At 35.6% G+C, this 16,606-nt stretch overlaps 1 protein-coding gene across 13 annotated transcripts in view; it reads right to left on the bottom strand.

Annotated features, from left to right (window-relative positions):
- The window catches only part of SCLT1 (sodium channel and clathrin linker 1), a 265,145-nt gene that overhangs the window by 104,496 nt on the left and 144,043 nt on the right, over window positions 1–16,606 (bottom strand). For 11 of the 13 annotated variants that reach the window (XR_014813019.1, XR_014813018.1, XR_014813020.1 and 8 more), the window contains exon 10: window positions 2,395–2,485. The exons of the other annotated variants lie outside the window; for them this stretch is intronic. Coding sequence is in view for 5 of the 11 variants with exons in the window: in XM_084972937.1 (XP_084829063.1) it covers window positions 2,395–2,485 (91 nt within the window). In the remaining 6 variants the exon portion in view is untranslated. The remainder of the gene's footprint in view (window positions 1–2,394; window positions 2,486–16,606) is intronic. 13 annotated transcript variants of the gene reach the window in all.

The following is a 16,606-nucleotide window of genomic DNA, read 5'->3' as shown; positions in this document are numbered from 1 at the left end:
TGCTCTTACAGATTCTTCTGTTATTTTCACCTGCTCTGCCAGCTTTGGACTCTGTCCACTGATACTTAAACCATTAATGCTTTAGCTTTTGGCTGCTCAAGCTGCAAACATCTCAGGAACATACTTTATTTATTTTTTATTACTCAATGAATTTTATTACATTTATAGTTGTACAACAATCATCACAATCAAATTTTATAGTTATTTCCATCCCAAACCCCCAGTGCATCCCCCGCCCCCCAACCTGTCTCATTTGGAAACCATGAGTTCTTCAAGGTCTATGAGTCAGTATCTGTTCTGCAAAGAACTTCGTTTTTGTCCTTTTTTAGATCCCACATGTAAGTGATACCATATGATGTTGGTGTCTCACTGCCTAACTTCACTTAGCATGATAATTTCTAGGTCTATCCATGTTGCTGCAAATGCCTTTACTTCTTTCCTTTTAATGGCTGAGTAATATTCCATTGTGTACAGGTACCACATCTTCTTTATCCACTCCTCTGTCGATGGGGCATTTGGGTTGTTTCCATGTCTTGGCTATTGTATATAGTGCTGCAGTAAACACTGGAGTACATGTATCTTTTCAAATCCCAGGAGTGGGATTGCTGGATCAAATGGTTAGTTCTATGTTTAGTTTTCTGAGGAATCTCCATACTGTTTTCCACAGTGGTTGTACCAATTTAGGAATATATTCAATTTAAACAGCAGTAAACCTATCTTTTAAGAACAGACTTCTTTCAGCTCTCTGACTACTTTTTCACTAGATTCCCTGGGGAACTGCTCCCATCCACATAGGCACAGTTTGTCTGTTAGTCGTGGACTTGATCAGAGTTTATATTCAGAATTTGGGTCTCAATTGCATGTGTGTGTATAGTTCTCTTGCTGCCGATATTTCTTCTTTTAAATTTTCAGCTTTTCTAGCCCTAAGTTTTGATTTTGGGTACCACATAAGTGCTTACATAAGCTTTTATTTTGTGAGGCCATAGCTGTGGGGTTAGAGAGAGCTCTCAGGACAGAAAGTTAAAAACTCAAAATTCTTACCTCTTTCAGTGCCTTTTTTTGTTTTTAAGTGCTTTCAAGCATTTCAAAAAACTTATCCTATTTTTATAACTATTACGTATGAGAAGGTCTGCATATGCCTTTCACAAATATACCATTACTGGAAACCTATAACCAACTTTTAAAGATTAGGAAATAAGGCTTAGAGAAGTTACACAGCTAGTAAGTGCCAGAGTTAGAATTTTTTAAAAATGATTTTTATTTTTTTCATTATAGCTGATTTATAGTCCTTTGCCAATTTTCAACTGTACAGCAAAGTGACCCAATCACACATACATATATACATTCTTTTTCTCACATTATCCTCCATCATGCTCCATCACAAGTCACTAGATATAGTTCCCAGTGCTATATATATGAGGATCTCATTCCTTATCCATTCCAAAGGCAATAGTTTGCATCTATTAACTCCAGATTCCCAGTCCACCCCACTCCCTTTCCTTCCCCCATGGCAACCACAAGTGTATTGTCCAAGTCCATGAGTTTCTTTTCTGTGGAAAGGTTTATTTGTGCTGTATATTAGATTCCAGATATAAGTGATATCATACAGTATTTGCCTTTCTGTTTCTGACTTGCTTCACTTAGCATGAGAGTCTCTAGTTCCATCTATGTTGCTGCAAATGGCATTATTTTGTTCTTTTGTATGGCTGAGTAGTATTCTATTGTGTATACATACTACATCTTCTTAATACATTCATCTGTCAGTGGACATTTAGGTTTTTTCCATGTCTTAGCTATTGTGAATAGTGCTGCAATGAACATATGGGTGCACATGTCTTTTTCAAGGAAAGTTTTGTCTGAATATATGCCCAAGAGTGGGCTTTCTGGGTCATATGGTAGTTCTATACTTAGTTTTCTGACAGTTGGAATTTTAATGATTAGATTCATCTAAATCTAAAGCCCAACTTCTCTTTGACACCTTCTTCAAATTTCATTATTACACATAAAAGAAAAAATGTCTTATGCCAATAAATAACACAAAATGTAGTATTAAACAGAATATAGTATTAAATAGTTCTTTTCCATCTACCTATAACCAATTAACTAAAGCTTGATCTTGCATTAACACGCAGTTCAGTAATGATGTGTTTAGGGATGATCACCATCTTACATTGTTCTATTGATTTAGGGTAAAGTAATACAAATAAAAAATTATTTTCAGTGTTATAATTGAGCTTTCTTATTTCATATTTTATATTTAGAGGACAATAAAATGATTAATTCATTATCCAGCAACCCTCTTAAATACCTAATCCAAACGAGATCAACAATATAATACATAGAAAATTAGCTACAAGCGGCCATATCCTATTGTTTTAGAAAAAGGGAAAATACCTTCTTTTGCATCTGTTCTTGAAGATCTTTGGTCATTTTAGATAACTCTTCCACTTTTGCTACTGCCATTCTCAGATCTAATTTCGCTTTCCTAAAATACAAAGTAAATTAACAAGGTGTTTTCATAGACCATAACATTTTTTTTAATTAGAAAAAAAATCTAAATTTGGTAAAGTCAGTACTAACCACTGTGCCTTTAAAAATGAATCTAAGGGATAAATTTGGAAAGATTCCTTTATTACTAATAAAATATATGTGGAAGAGAGTAAAGAATATAAATATAAAGCTGCAGGGGTGAGTGCAAAGTAGGAGTCATTACTACTTTATTTGGATAAATTATGTTTTATACTCAAATAATTCAATAGATTCCATGAAGAACAACTTTATCATCTTGATAAATTACCTAACAAGAATATCAGTGCATTCAGTAGAATATAGTTATCTGTAATTTCCCGAACAGAATTAGAGAAGTATCACTGATTGGCCTTTGTATGAAAATGAACCTAAGCTTTAACACTTTGATCATTCCTTAAACACCAGAAGTAAGTATTATATAACCACTTAACATAATGAACTAAAACATGTATCTCAAGATAGTCTGATATTTACTTTCTTCAGAGATTGTAGCTGCAAAGGATAAAAACGACAGGTTTTTCAATGTTGTAACAGTACCAAGTAAGTTCCAGGATCTTATTGACTCTCCATAGAAAAAGATTTTAGAATAATAAGACTTTCTAAAACAGAAAAAATTAAAAAAAAAACCATACCAATTAAGTACTAAATGTAAATATAGAACATATGGATTAGGTAAAAAAAAAGTCACATTTTTAAGAAGGGAGATATTTTAGTGTAGTAATTGCCCATATTTCTTTCTTTTTTTAATATAATGATTTTTTTCATTATAGCTGGTTTACAGTGTTCTGTCAACATATTTACTTAATTATATTTTATGTATATATATATATTATAAACATAAGTCATATTAGTGCTGTTGAACTTAAATTATCTGATGCAAAATTCACAATAAATGCTATAATTTACTTTTCATTATAATAGTATTTATAATTACATAATTTTTTTTTAGCATAAAACAACAAGAAATAACATCTAATAATAGCTAAAGTGTATCAAGTGGTTATTAGGTTCCAGGAACTGTCCTAAATGCTTTGTAGACATTATCTTACCTAACTTTGTAAATTAGGTATTATTTTTATGTTAAACTGAGGTCATGAGAGTGAGGTTGACAGAGGTTTGCCAACCTGCCCAAGGATTTACAAATTATCAACGATATGGATATTGAAACAGAATCCTCTATGATATGCCTACTTTCTACCAAAAAATAGTATCGATAATATTCCTTAAGATTAACAATTTAAGAAAATGCTTTGCTTTAAATAGTTCAATTTATAAAAATATGACTTTATTACACATAAAATAATTTTTTTCTATTTGCAAAATGAATCACCAAATGACAAAAACAAAAAACCCCCAAACAACCTTACATCAATGCATGTAAAATCTAAGCTTAAAGATAATTTCAGTTTGTCTCCTACATGAACCAATCAATAAATCTACCAGTTATAAAATTCTTTAAATTTTAAAAGGAAAACCTTAAGGAATAAGATATTTACATAGTAATGATAAAATGAGTAACCTCTAAATAACCGTATCACTCACTCTGACTTGATTTTTTTCTTGCCTTCAGAAAGGGGATAATAATGCTTATTCTACTTGAGGTTGCCATGAGGTCAAAACAGATAATGTACATTAAAGTGCACTGTGAAGTATAAACAAAGGGGAAAATTATGTGTTAGAGACAGTGGGAATGATGTGCAATAGGAAGAACCCTAGAGTCAGGAATCCAGTTCTGGCACTAACCAGTGATGTGACTTAATGCGATTCACTTGACCACGGAGTGTCTCAGTGGGAAGTGGATTAGATAATCTGCCAAAACCTGAACTCTCTAATAGTGGGTTTCCTGGTTTCCATCTAATTTGTCTAATAATTCTACTACTAAGTTGTCCTTCAACTGTATATTCCATTTCCACTTCTATTGGCACAACTGCGGGCCTCATCATTACTTCCCAGCACTATTCCAACAGATTCCAAATTGATCTATTTACTGCTGGTTTCCTCTTTAACTCATCCTCTAGAATGCATCTTATCTGAAAAAAAAATCATCTGGTAATAAAAACTCTTGCTTAATAATGATTTCTAGATATCACTCTTTTTTGGGCATATAATCAACACTCTTCTGCATGGCAGGTAGTCATCATCTGGCTTCAAAAGTCTCATCTCTTGCTAATTTCCCTTACGTAAATTATGTTCCAAGTGTAATACACTACAAAATACCTGCTTTTTAAATACAACCTTATCTATTTTTTCAAGTTTTTTTTTTTTTTTTTTTTTTTTTTTTGGTCAGAGGCTTGATGTGGGATCTTAGTTCCCAGACCAGGGAGTTCAGGCAGCAGTGGTGGAAGCGCCAAGTCATAATTACTAGACCAAAAGAGAACTCTCTTTTTTTTTTCACATATTTGACTTGACTAGCCTTCTTCCACTTTTTCTGATAAATTCAACAATCTTCAAGACTTAACTCAGAAGTCTTCTCATTTCAAGTCTTCCTTAACTTCTCCTACACAAAAGTTCCTACAATTGCAGTCCCCATAATACTTTATACACTCTTAACAGATACTCCCCTCATAGAACTGTGAGTTTATGAAAAAAATATGGAATGTAAGATCATTAAAGGCAAGGATCACATTTTATTAATTTTTAAATGCTCAGAGATAGCACAGTACCTGGCATATGGTGATATGTAAGTATATCGTAATTAAATGAACAAGAACACAAAAAGAAAGGAGAGAGACAGAGAGCCACAAGGACAACTCTGCCTTGATATTTTACTTACATCCTGAATGTCCAATTTTTATTCATGTGTGGAAATCCTAAAATAATAATTTTGTGAACAATTCTTTCAAATATATTTCATTTGAAATAGAAATGCTCTTTGACACAAGAAAAAGAAAAAAAAATCAGACATTGGTCTTAAGACTTGTTTTTATAAGCTATTACAAAGAAAAATAGGAGTTCCTTTTGTGGCTCAGCAGTTAACAAACCCAACTAGGATCCATGAGGATGCAGGTTTGATCCCTGGCTTCGCTCAGTGGGTTAAAGATCCAGTGTTGCTGTGAGCTATGGAGTAGGTAGCAGATACAGCTCAGATACCACGTTGCTATGGCTGTGGCTTAGGCTGATGGCTGCAGCTCTGATTTGACCGCTAGCCTGGGAATCTCCATATGCCATGGATGCAGCCCTTAAACAACAAAATAAATAAATAAAATAAGATAAATAAATAAAAAGAAAAATACTCTGACAGCATTTAAATTATCACATGCCCTAAAACACACACTGAACTATGATTTGGGGGCTTGGGGGAATAAGTAGTAGTTTTATATATGCCTATTTATTCCTACATTGTTCCAAAAGATAAAAAAGAAATAAACAGTTCTTTAAATCTACTTCTGACATGAAATACTGAAAAATACTCTAAAATAATAGTTGTAAGGTTCATCCTCTAAACCTGGCCCTAACACCATAAAAGGCCATGTGAACTCAGCCAGTTACTTCTTTGAGTCTCAAAATTGCAGCTGTAAAAAAGATAAGAAGTAAATTTCCTGCATAGCTCCCAGAATTATCATAAAGTTCAAATAAATTAATGCATATTAAATCATTTTATGAACTTTATTGTAGTTTACACAAATGTAAGCTATCATCATAATCTTGCCCCTTTTTATATTTTAAATTGTTAGGAATGGTGCAGGAATTTACAGCTGGTGTGAGAAAGCTTGGGAGAGGCCTAAATGTCTGGCCTTGACTCTGGGCCAAAAAACAAAAAGTGGGATTTATGGTGTGCTGCTTAAAGTCTAAATCCCCTCTCCTAACCCCCAAGCAGGATCTGTTTACTGATAGCTTTCACCTGGTACAACTAGTTAGACAGCCGGCTGGACTAGGTGATCAGAGAGGCAAAAAAACCCCTTCTGCTTTCCTGAAGCCAAGAGTCACTTACATCTTGCTAGTTCAACCTGAAGACAAAGCACGTCTTTGTACATAGAAAGACCCTGAGGCACTTTGTGCCTGGATGTCACTAGGGCCAGCTATATTTTCCTATGCTCTTTTTCTAACTGCACAATATCCTTTGCCTTTATATGAAAGCCTTAAGTGAATATGCTCTGTGAGACTTGTGAGTCATTTTAAATATTCAAACTTGTGAAATCTTTAAAAGTTGCCAACAAAAATAATTCTAATTTTATTTTATGAAGGAACTTAACTATGTTTATATTATTTTACAAGTGAATGTTTTAGATATACGTCTGCTTATGTACATAATTTTATAAAGGTCAAAACCAGTTTTCATTTTAGAAAAACAAATTTGATAAAAATAAACAAGAAGAGTTAAATAGTAAAAATGTTTTTTCTTTTTTTTGTCTTTTTGCCATTTCTTGGGCCACTCCTGCGGCATATGGAGGTTCCCAGGCTAGGGGTTGAATCGGAGCTGTAGCCACCGGCCTACGCCAGAGCCACAGCAACACAGGATCCGAGCCATGTCTGCAACCTACACCACAGCTCACGGCAACGCCGGATCGTTAACCCACTGAGCAAGGGCAGGGACCGAACCTGCAACCTCATGGTTCCTAGTCGGATTTGTTAACCACTGCGTCACGACAGGAACTCCAAATAGTAACAATCTTGATGTCACAACTACTCACATATTTTATTTTTGCTAACAAAGGAGTATTTTAAAAGCGCATTATTTCATTTCCAGCTTGCTTCCTTGTCAAACAATAAAATTTCTGAGATTTTCATTTAATATATTTTTATTGCCTATAATATTAAAAAGGTTCGAATCAAACCTTTAAAAACAAAGCTTTGCTCTGTTAAAGTATAACCAAATATAACATAAAACCAGACAAACTTAAGTGTGCTTTATATACAGCATATACTTAAATTACAGCATTATCCTGGACATAAATTAAAATGCTTTAGGAGTTCCCATTGTGGCTCAGTGGAAATGAATCTGACTACATTCCATGAAGATGCAGGTTCAATCCCTGGCCTTGCTCAGTAAGTTAAAGATTTGGCATTGCTGTGAGCTATGGCGTAGGTTGCAGACGTGGTTCAGATCCTGCATTGCTATGGCTGTGGCATAGGCCAGTGGCTACAGCTCTGATTCGACCCCTAGCCTGGGAACCTCCATATGCTGTGGGTGTGGCCCTAAAAGGAGAAAAAATAAAAAATAAAAAAATAAAAAAGTAAAAATGCTTTAATTATGAATAATTTCTTTAGATTTAATATCAAATAAAATGAGTCCATCTTAAGATAAATTTTTGTCTGTCTTTTGCAAGCTCATATCAACAGAACCCTAGAAATGTTTACAGTATTTCTTTCATAGTATGAAAGTAGTAATATTCTGAGAAATGAAAACCCAGCTTTTATGGATGTGATAAATATTCTAAATTTTAGAATTTAAAATAAAAGAAAAATGCATACATTAAGTACTTTAGTAAGTTCTTTGGTAATTATCCAGTAAAATAAAGCCAATCATTTATACTGAAAAACTTCAGAAAATCCCCAACAATTTCAGACAAAGTTTTGAACTATTAAGATTACTTCCAAATCTGGGCAGACAGGATTAAGATGGTGGAACAGAAGACTGGAGGTCAACTTCTCTCATAAAAACAGCAAAATTAGGAACCATGAGGTTGCAGGTTTGATCCCTGGCCTTGCTCAGTGAGTTAAAGATCCAGCATCGCCATGAGCTGTGTTGCAGGCCACAGACGCGGCCTGGATCATGCAATGCTGTGGCTCTGGTGTAGGCCGGCTGCTACAGCTCCGATTAGACCCTAAGCCTAGGAACCTCCATATGCCGCAGGTGCGGCCCTAGGAAAGACAAAAAATATGGCAACTGCTAACAACCTTAAAAGGACAAATCGACAACACGATGACAGTGGGGAACATTAACACCCAACTTATAGAAATGAACAGATCATCCAGACAGAAAATCAGTAAGGAAACACAGGCCCTGAATAAAACATTAGACCAGATGAACTTAATAGATATTTATAGGACATTCCATCCAAGAGCAGCAGAATACACATTCTTTTCAAGCACACATGGAATAGTCTCTAGGGTTGATTGCATTCTGGGCCATACATCAAGCCTTGGTAACTTTAAGAAAATTGAAGTCATATCAGGCATCTTTTCCCATCACAATATGATACAACTGGAAGTCAACAGCAAGAAAAAAACTGCAAAAACCACAAACACGTGGAGACTAAACAACATGCTACTAAACAACCAATGGATCACTGTAGAAATCAAAGAGGAAATTAAAAATACCTAGAAGCAAATGCCAACAAAGAGACAACACTCCAAAAGCTATGTGATGCAGCAAAAGCAGTTCTAAGAGGGAAGTTTAGAGCAATACAACCTACCTCAGGAGAACAAGAAAAAGCTCAAATAAACAATCTGACTTTACATCTAAAGCAGCTAGAGACAGAACAGAAAGACCTAAAGTTAGCAGAAGGAAAGAAATCATAAAGATCAGAGCAGAAATCAATGAAACAGAAATGAAGAAAACCATAGAAAAGATCAATAAAAAGAAAAGACGGTTCTTTGAAAAGATTAACAAATTGTAACCACTCAGCCAGACGTATCAAGAAAAAAAGAGAGGACTCAAATAAATAAAAGTAGAAATGAATAAAGAGAAGTAACAATGGACATGACAGAAATACAAAGGATCATAAAAGATTACTACATGCAACTATATGCCAATAAAATGGAAAACCTAGAAGAAGTGGACAAATTCTTAGAAAAGTACAACCTTCCAAGACTAAAACAAGGCAAAATAGAAAAGAAGAACAGACAAATCACAAGTACTGAAATTGAAACTGCTACTAAAAAAAGGTCCAACAAACAAAAGTCCAGGATCAGGTGGCTTCACAGGAGAATTCTATCAAACATTTAGAGAAGAGCTATAGCCCATTCTTCTGAAACTATTCCAAAAAACTGCAGAGGAAGGGATACTCCAAAACTCATTCTATGAGGCCATCATCACTGTGATACCAGAACCAGACAAATTTACCACAAAAAAGAAAATCACGGGCCAATATCATCAATGATGAACATAGATGCAACCATTCTCAACAAAATGCTAGCAAACCAAATCCAACAATATATTAAAAGGAATTTACATCGTGATCAAGTGGGATTTATCCCAGGGATACAAGGATTCTTCAGTATCAGCAAATCAATCAGTGTGATATACCACATTGACAAACTGAAGAATAAAAACCATATGATCCTCTCAATAGACACAGAAAAAGCTTTTGACCAAATCCAATACTCATTTCTGATTAAAAAAATAAAAAACCTTCAGAAAGTGGGGTTTCTGTAAAGGGAACCTACCTCAACACAGAAAAGGCCATATACAACAAACCCAGAGCTAACATCATTCCCAATGGTGAAAAGCTGAAAGAATTCCCGCTGAGATCAGGAACAAGACAAGGATGTCTGCTCTCGCCACTACTGCTCAACATAGTTTTGGAAGTCCTAGTCACAGCAATCAGAGAAGTAAAAGAGATAAAAGGAATCCAAATTGGAATGGAAGAAGTAAAACTATCACTATTTACAGATGACAGGATACTATACCTAGAGAATCCTAAAGACTCTACCAGAAAACTGTTAGAGCTCATCAATGAACTTGGCAAAGTCACAGGATACAAAATTAATACACAGAAATTGACTGCATTTCTATATACTAACAACGAAAGATCAGAAAGGGAAATTAGGAAAGCAATCCCATTTACCAATGCATCAAAAAGAGTAAAATACTTAGGAATAAACCTACCTAACGAGACAAAAGACCTGTACTCTGAAAACTATAAGACACTGATGAAAGAAATCAAAGACGACACAAACAGGTGGAAAGACATACCAGGCTCATGGATTGGAAGTGTCAATATTATCAAAATGACTATTCCACCCAAGGCAACCTACAGATTCAAAGCAATCCCTATCATAGTACAAAGGACATTTTCCACAAAACTAGAACAAAATATTTTCAGGTTTGTTTGGAAGCACAGAAGACCCAGAATAGCCAAAGCCACCCTGAGAAAGAAAAATGGAGCTGGAGGAATCAGGCTCCCGGACTTCAGAGTATACAACAAAGCTACAGTCATCAAAACCTTGTGGTACTGGCACAAAGACAGAAATACAGATCAGTGGAACAGGATAGAAAGCCCAGAATTCAACCCACACACTCACAGTCATCTAATCTATGACAAAGGAGGCAAGAACATACAATGGAGAAAAGACAGCACCTTCAATAAGGGGTGCTGGGAAAACTGGACAGCCACATGCAAAAGAATGAAATCAGAACACTTCCTAACACCATACATGAAAATAAACTCAAAATGGATTAAAGACCTAGACTTAAGACCAGACACTATAAAACTCTTAGAGGAAAACATAGGCCAAACACTCTCTGACATAAACCACAGCAATATCTTCTCAGATCCACCTCCTAGAGTAATGACAATAAAAACAAAAATAAACAAATGGGACTTAATTAAACTTAAAAGTTTCTGCACAGCAAAGGAAACCCTAAGCAAAATGAAAACACAACCCACAGAATGGGAGAAAACATTTGCAAATGAGTCGACTGACAAGGGATTAATCCACAAAGTTTATAAACACCTTCTGCAGCTCAATACCAAAACAAAACAAACAAAACAAAACCCTCCACACACAAGAAAACCAACCCCATCAAAAAAATGGGCAGAAGATCTAAACAGACAATTCTCCAAAGAAGACATATGGATGGCCAAAAAGCACACGAAAAGATGTTCAACATCATTCATTATTTGAGAAATGCAAGTCAAAACCACTATGAAGTACCACCTTATACCAGCCAGAATGGCCATCATCAAAAGTCTACAAACAATAAGTGCTGAAGAGGGTGTGGAGAAAAGGGAACCCTATTACACTGTTGGTGGGAATGTAAACTGGTGCAACCACTGTGGAAAACAGTATGGAGAGTCCTCAGAAAACTAAAAATAGAACTAACATTTGATCCAGCTATCCCACTCCTGGGCAGCTATCCAGAGAAAAACATTTCTTGAAAAGACACATGGACTCCAGTGTTTATTGCAGCACTATATACAATAGCCAAGACATGGAAACAACCCAAATGCCCACTGACAGTGGAGTGGATAAAGAAGATGTGGTACATATACACAATGGAATATTACTCAGTCATTAAACGGAAAGAAATAATGGCATTTGCAGCAACATGGATGGACCTTAGCACTTCATGCTAAGTGAAGTCAGATGGTGAGACACCAACATCAAATGCTATCAGTTACATGTGGAATCTAAAAAACGGACAAAATGAAGTTCTTGGCAGAACAGATACTGACTCATAGACCTTGAAAAACTTATGGTTTCCAAATGAGACAGGTTGGGGGGTGGAGGGATCCACTAAGGGTTTGGGATGGAAATGCTACAAAATTTGGTTGTGACGATTGTTGTACAACTATAAATGTAATAAAATTCATTGTTAAAAAATCACTTCTACTTTTAGGAAACTGAGAGTAAGTAGCAAAACTGGCAAAAATTTATTTTTTCTCCTTTCCACCTTTAGTAGTTTAATGATTAAAACTATTCAAAAGACAGAAACCTACAAAGAGACTCTAATAGCAGTATCAATAATCTGTGTGCTGAGTTATCAAAACTTTAAAACAGGGGCTCTTCAGGTTTGAAATAGCTCATCTGCATATATAATTTTTACATAACTCAAAATTATACACAATTCAAATTAGTTCAAAATTCTAATTTCCATGTTGGAATATATAATTTTCTATCATATTGTAGGAGTTCTCTATACTTTCTGTGTATGAAAGCAAACTTTTTGCAACTGTGTATGCTAAATCTTTGAGTCTTATTCATTCCGAATGTCTGAGAGTGGTACTTGCTCATCTCTGTTTTTCAGAATCTCTATTGGTGATTCTGATATATGGATGCTGCCTTTCATCTCACATTATACAATCAACATGTTTATCTTAACAAGAAAAACTGCAAATAATTACTAGAAATATAGTTTTAGAGTTATATAACTTTGGGTACTACTGACAAAGTGGAGAATATACAAATTCATTTTTTGTTGTTGTTGTTGTTGTTGCTATTTGTTGGGCCGCTCTCGCGGCATATGGAGGTTCCCAGGCTAGGGGTTGAATAGGAGCTGTAGCCACCGGCCTAGGCCAGAGCCACAACAACGCGGGATCCGAGCCGCGTCTGCAACCTACACCACAGCTCACGGCAACGCCGGATCGTTAACCCACTGAGCAAGGGCAGGGACAGAACCCGCAACCTCATGGTTCCTAGTCGGATTTGTTAACCACTGCACCACGACGGGAACTCCCCAAATTCATTTTCTATTATTAAATAGGCTTATGCAATGGACATGCTCAAAAAATATTTACCATATGCCTGTGATATTTGGAACATAGAATGTGTTTTTTAACGTAATACAAAACACAAAGATAGGTGAGATACAGTAATCTTTAGGAGAGCCTAAAAACACATGTTAAGCATCATAAAAGATTACAATAAAGTATGATTCAGAGTAGGTAGTATATCTGCATTTAGTTCAGGGAATATTGAAGTGGAAAGTATTTAAAGTTAGAACTGGCAGAGGAACAGCAGATCTCATAAGCAGATATAAAGAGAAAGCTTTAGGAAGGAACAAAATATTTACAAGCATAAAGCCAGCAGAGTGTAGAGCTGATTTAGGGAAGATGGGAAATATGACTGAAAAGTCAATGGGGGCTACAATGTTAATGACCTTAACTGACAAGTTAAGTGATATGTATTAATTCAAGGGTGATGGAGAGCTACTCAAACAATGGGATCAGAGCTGCACTTTGGGAATTTAAACTTGGCATTTGTGAAAAAGAATAAACTAGAATGATGGTTCTGGTCTCTCTCTTTAATCTATAAATCTTAATAAAGGCACAAGTGGCAGGAAATGTTTAACTAGAGAGATGGAAACAATAAGTACAGTTCCCTGGGAGAGAGGGCATAGATTTTATAGAGACAGAATTTAAGAGATTCCATCCATCCATTCTTTGAACAAATATTTATTGAATGCTTATAATATGCCTGGCACTATGAATATAATCTGGACACGTTGACCTTAGTATGTTCCAAGCTCATTCAGTTTTTGTTTGTTTGTTTTAAACTGTATTTCAAGGAGCCCTACACTTATTTGATTGAGCACCTACCTAAACTATACTAAGTGCTATGGTCAGCTCTGCGATGCAGCGGTAGACACAGGAGACAAAGCCCCTGACCTTATCAAATTTTCATTGTATTAGAGGGAAACAGATAGTAAAAATGTAAACAAATAATTTCAAAAAGTGATAATACAATAAAACAAATGATATACAACAATGGGAGAGGGACTTGGGTCATCAGTGACAACCTGTCTAAAAAAGGAGTATTTGAGCTAAGGTTTAAAGTATAACGTTCCTGTGATAAAGCATAATGGAAAAGAATATGAAAAAGAAGATATGTATAACTGAATAATTTTTTGTACAGTAGAAATTAACACAGCATTATAAATCAACTCTACTTCAATAAAATTTTAAAAATAAAAAATAAATGCTAGTGGGGAACTAACAATAAATGCAAAGAGTATGAGAAAGTCACTTAAATAAATGACAATTAGCTGGGATATATCAGAGAGAGAAAAGTATAAGGAAGTCAGAAAGGAAGGCAGAGAGGTCAGATGTTTTAAGTCCTTTGGGCACAGAAGTTTATAATTTGTTACAATTGCAAAATCCACTGAGTATTTTAAGAAGGTAAGTGATGTGATTTGATTCACGCTTTAAGGAGACTTCTTGGGCTACTGTGTGAAGAATAAGTAACAGTGGGATAAGAGTGAAAAGCAGGGAAACCAGAGAGGAAGCATTGATGACTGTGATGACTGCATTTGTCATAATCTGGATATAAAGCCAACATGACTTGGATGTGAGGAACAAAAAAGGGAGGAATCTGGAGCTCCTGTTGTGGCTCAGCAATTAACAAACCTGATTAGCACCATGAGGATGTGGGTTCAATCCCTGGCCTCGCTCAATGGGTTAAGGATCCAGCTTGCTGTGCGCTGTGGTGTAGGTTACAGACGTGCTTAGGATTCAGCATTGCTGTGGCTGTGGTGTGGGCTGGTGGCTACAGCTCTGACTGGACCCCTAGCCTGGGAACCTCCATATGCCACAAGTGTGGCCCTAAAAAGCAAAAAAAAAAAAAAAAAGCAAAAAGGGAAGAATAAAGCAAATTCCTACGTTTGATGACAGTATTAGTTATTGAGATGGGGAAGACTTCCACTCCTTACTTCAATCACAGCAATTCCGCTTTTACAAATATATTGGGGTTCTATGTGCAAAAATTTTAAAAAGGGTTCTGCTGTTAAAATTTGAAAACCACTGTCGCAGTGATTCAAGTACAGAGCTCAACAAAGTGATCAAGGCCAGAGGTACATACATGGGAAAACCTTATTATTGAGATGAAATTTTAACTTGGGTAGGGTAAAGGTGATCACCTAAGAGGAGAGAAAAAGTCTAACATGGCTAGAAATTTAAGAAATATCTACTTTTAGCAGGTGGAATAAGGAAATGGGAAAAGCAAAGGAGAAGAAACGGTGACAAAGGTCAGAGAAGAAACCAGGACACAAACACAAAAGACCTAGTGGAAAAATGTTCAAGAAGGGCAGAAAAATCATCCAGCAAAAAGAATCAATAACCAAAGAGAATGAAAGATTTTAAGGCAAAAAAGTCACCTGTAATCTTGAGAATAAGAACAGAGATGTGAGAACAAATCAAAATTGAAAGAAATTCCGAAGAGTGACTATAGCAAATACAGGTTCTTTTTCCAAGCAATTTCAAAGAAGGGGTAGAAGAGAGTATAGTAATCAGAGGAATCATCAGGGGAGGTATATACATCTGAGGTCTTGGAAGAAACCCAAAAGACTAAGATTTAAAAAAAGAATGAAAATAATTGATGGAACAACATATAAGAAGAAACAGAATATAGGGTGGTACATTTGGCAGGACAGGGGAACATAACAATAGGAAGGAGATAAAAAGGAAAATGCTTCATCTGGTTCCTAGAATTATAACAGAAACCACAAAGGTAAGGCTGATTTTCAGAGCTAGGGTGAGAAATATCTACTGTCTATTTATTACATCAATACTAACCTGCAAATCTATTTGCAACTGATTTGTAAATACTGTATAAGCCTATCTACACAGGTTGGATACTAAAGTAGAATAGAGAAGAGCAAAGATAGTAAGAGTTATAGTACATTGCAACACTGCAAGGAAGCTCATTTTATTTCTAATACAGAGATCATGAAACTAAGGTTCATTCAGTTAAACAACCTGCCCAAGTCAACAGAAAATAAAATATAAGAACACCAACCAAGGGCTGTCTGACTTCAAAGCCTACACTCTTTATGTGTCATACAACAGAGGAGCACATTTTTAGGTTAGGTGTGCAAATGTAGAGTATTTGCAAAGTAAAATTATAATTATCGCTAAAACATATTTTTTAATTTTTTAATTTTTTGCTGTTTAGGGCAGCACTTGCGGCATATGGAGGTTCCCAGGCTAGGGGTTGAATCACAGCTGTAGCTGCTGGCCTACACCACGGCAATAAAAGATCTGAGCCGTGTCTGTGACCTACACCACAGTTCACGGCAATGCCAGATCCTTAACCCACTGAGTGAGGCCAGGGATGCAACTTGCGTCCTCATGGATGCTAATCAGATCCGTTTCTACTGAGCCATGACAGGAACTCCCAAAATATGTATTTTGAAATAAATCACTAATTAGTTACCAAAGGTAGCCAAAGTTCCAAACAATGAAGTTATGAATTTGTTTCTACACTTGACCAATATGCTCTAGAATTAAAGTTTCATATTCTTCTTTACGTTCTGGAAAGATTAAGCGGGACAGTTACAAACATTTTTGAATAAGGGGTACTAAGTTACCTCTTAAATAACCTTAAAGTAAAACAGTGTGGAGAGATAGAAAACTAACAGTAAAGTCCTACTTCTCATCTTAAAACATGTTTTCTATGCTCAGAAAACTAGCTGCCA

The sequence above is a fragment of the Sus scrofa genome, chromosome 8, assembly GCF_054392235.1.
Source record: "Sus scrofa isolate SSC_HxYL_T2T_F1_AM1 chromosome 8, Sscrofa_HxYL_maternal_Yorkshire_Landrace_v2.0, whole genome shotgun sequence".
NCBI classification, from domain to species: domain Eukaryota; kingdom Metazoa; phylum Chordata; class Mammalia; order Artiodactyla; family Suidae; genus Sus; species Sus scrofa.
The sequence above is the reverse complement of the archived record's forward strand: the minus strand, read 5'-3'. Positions and strand labels throughout refer to the sequence as shown.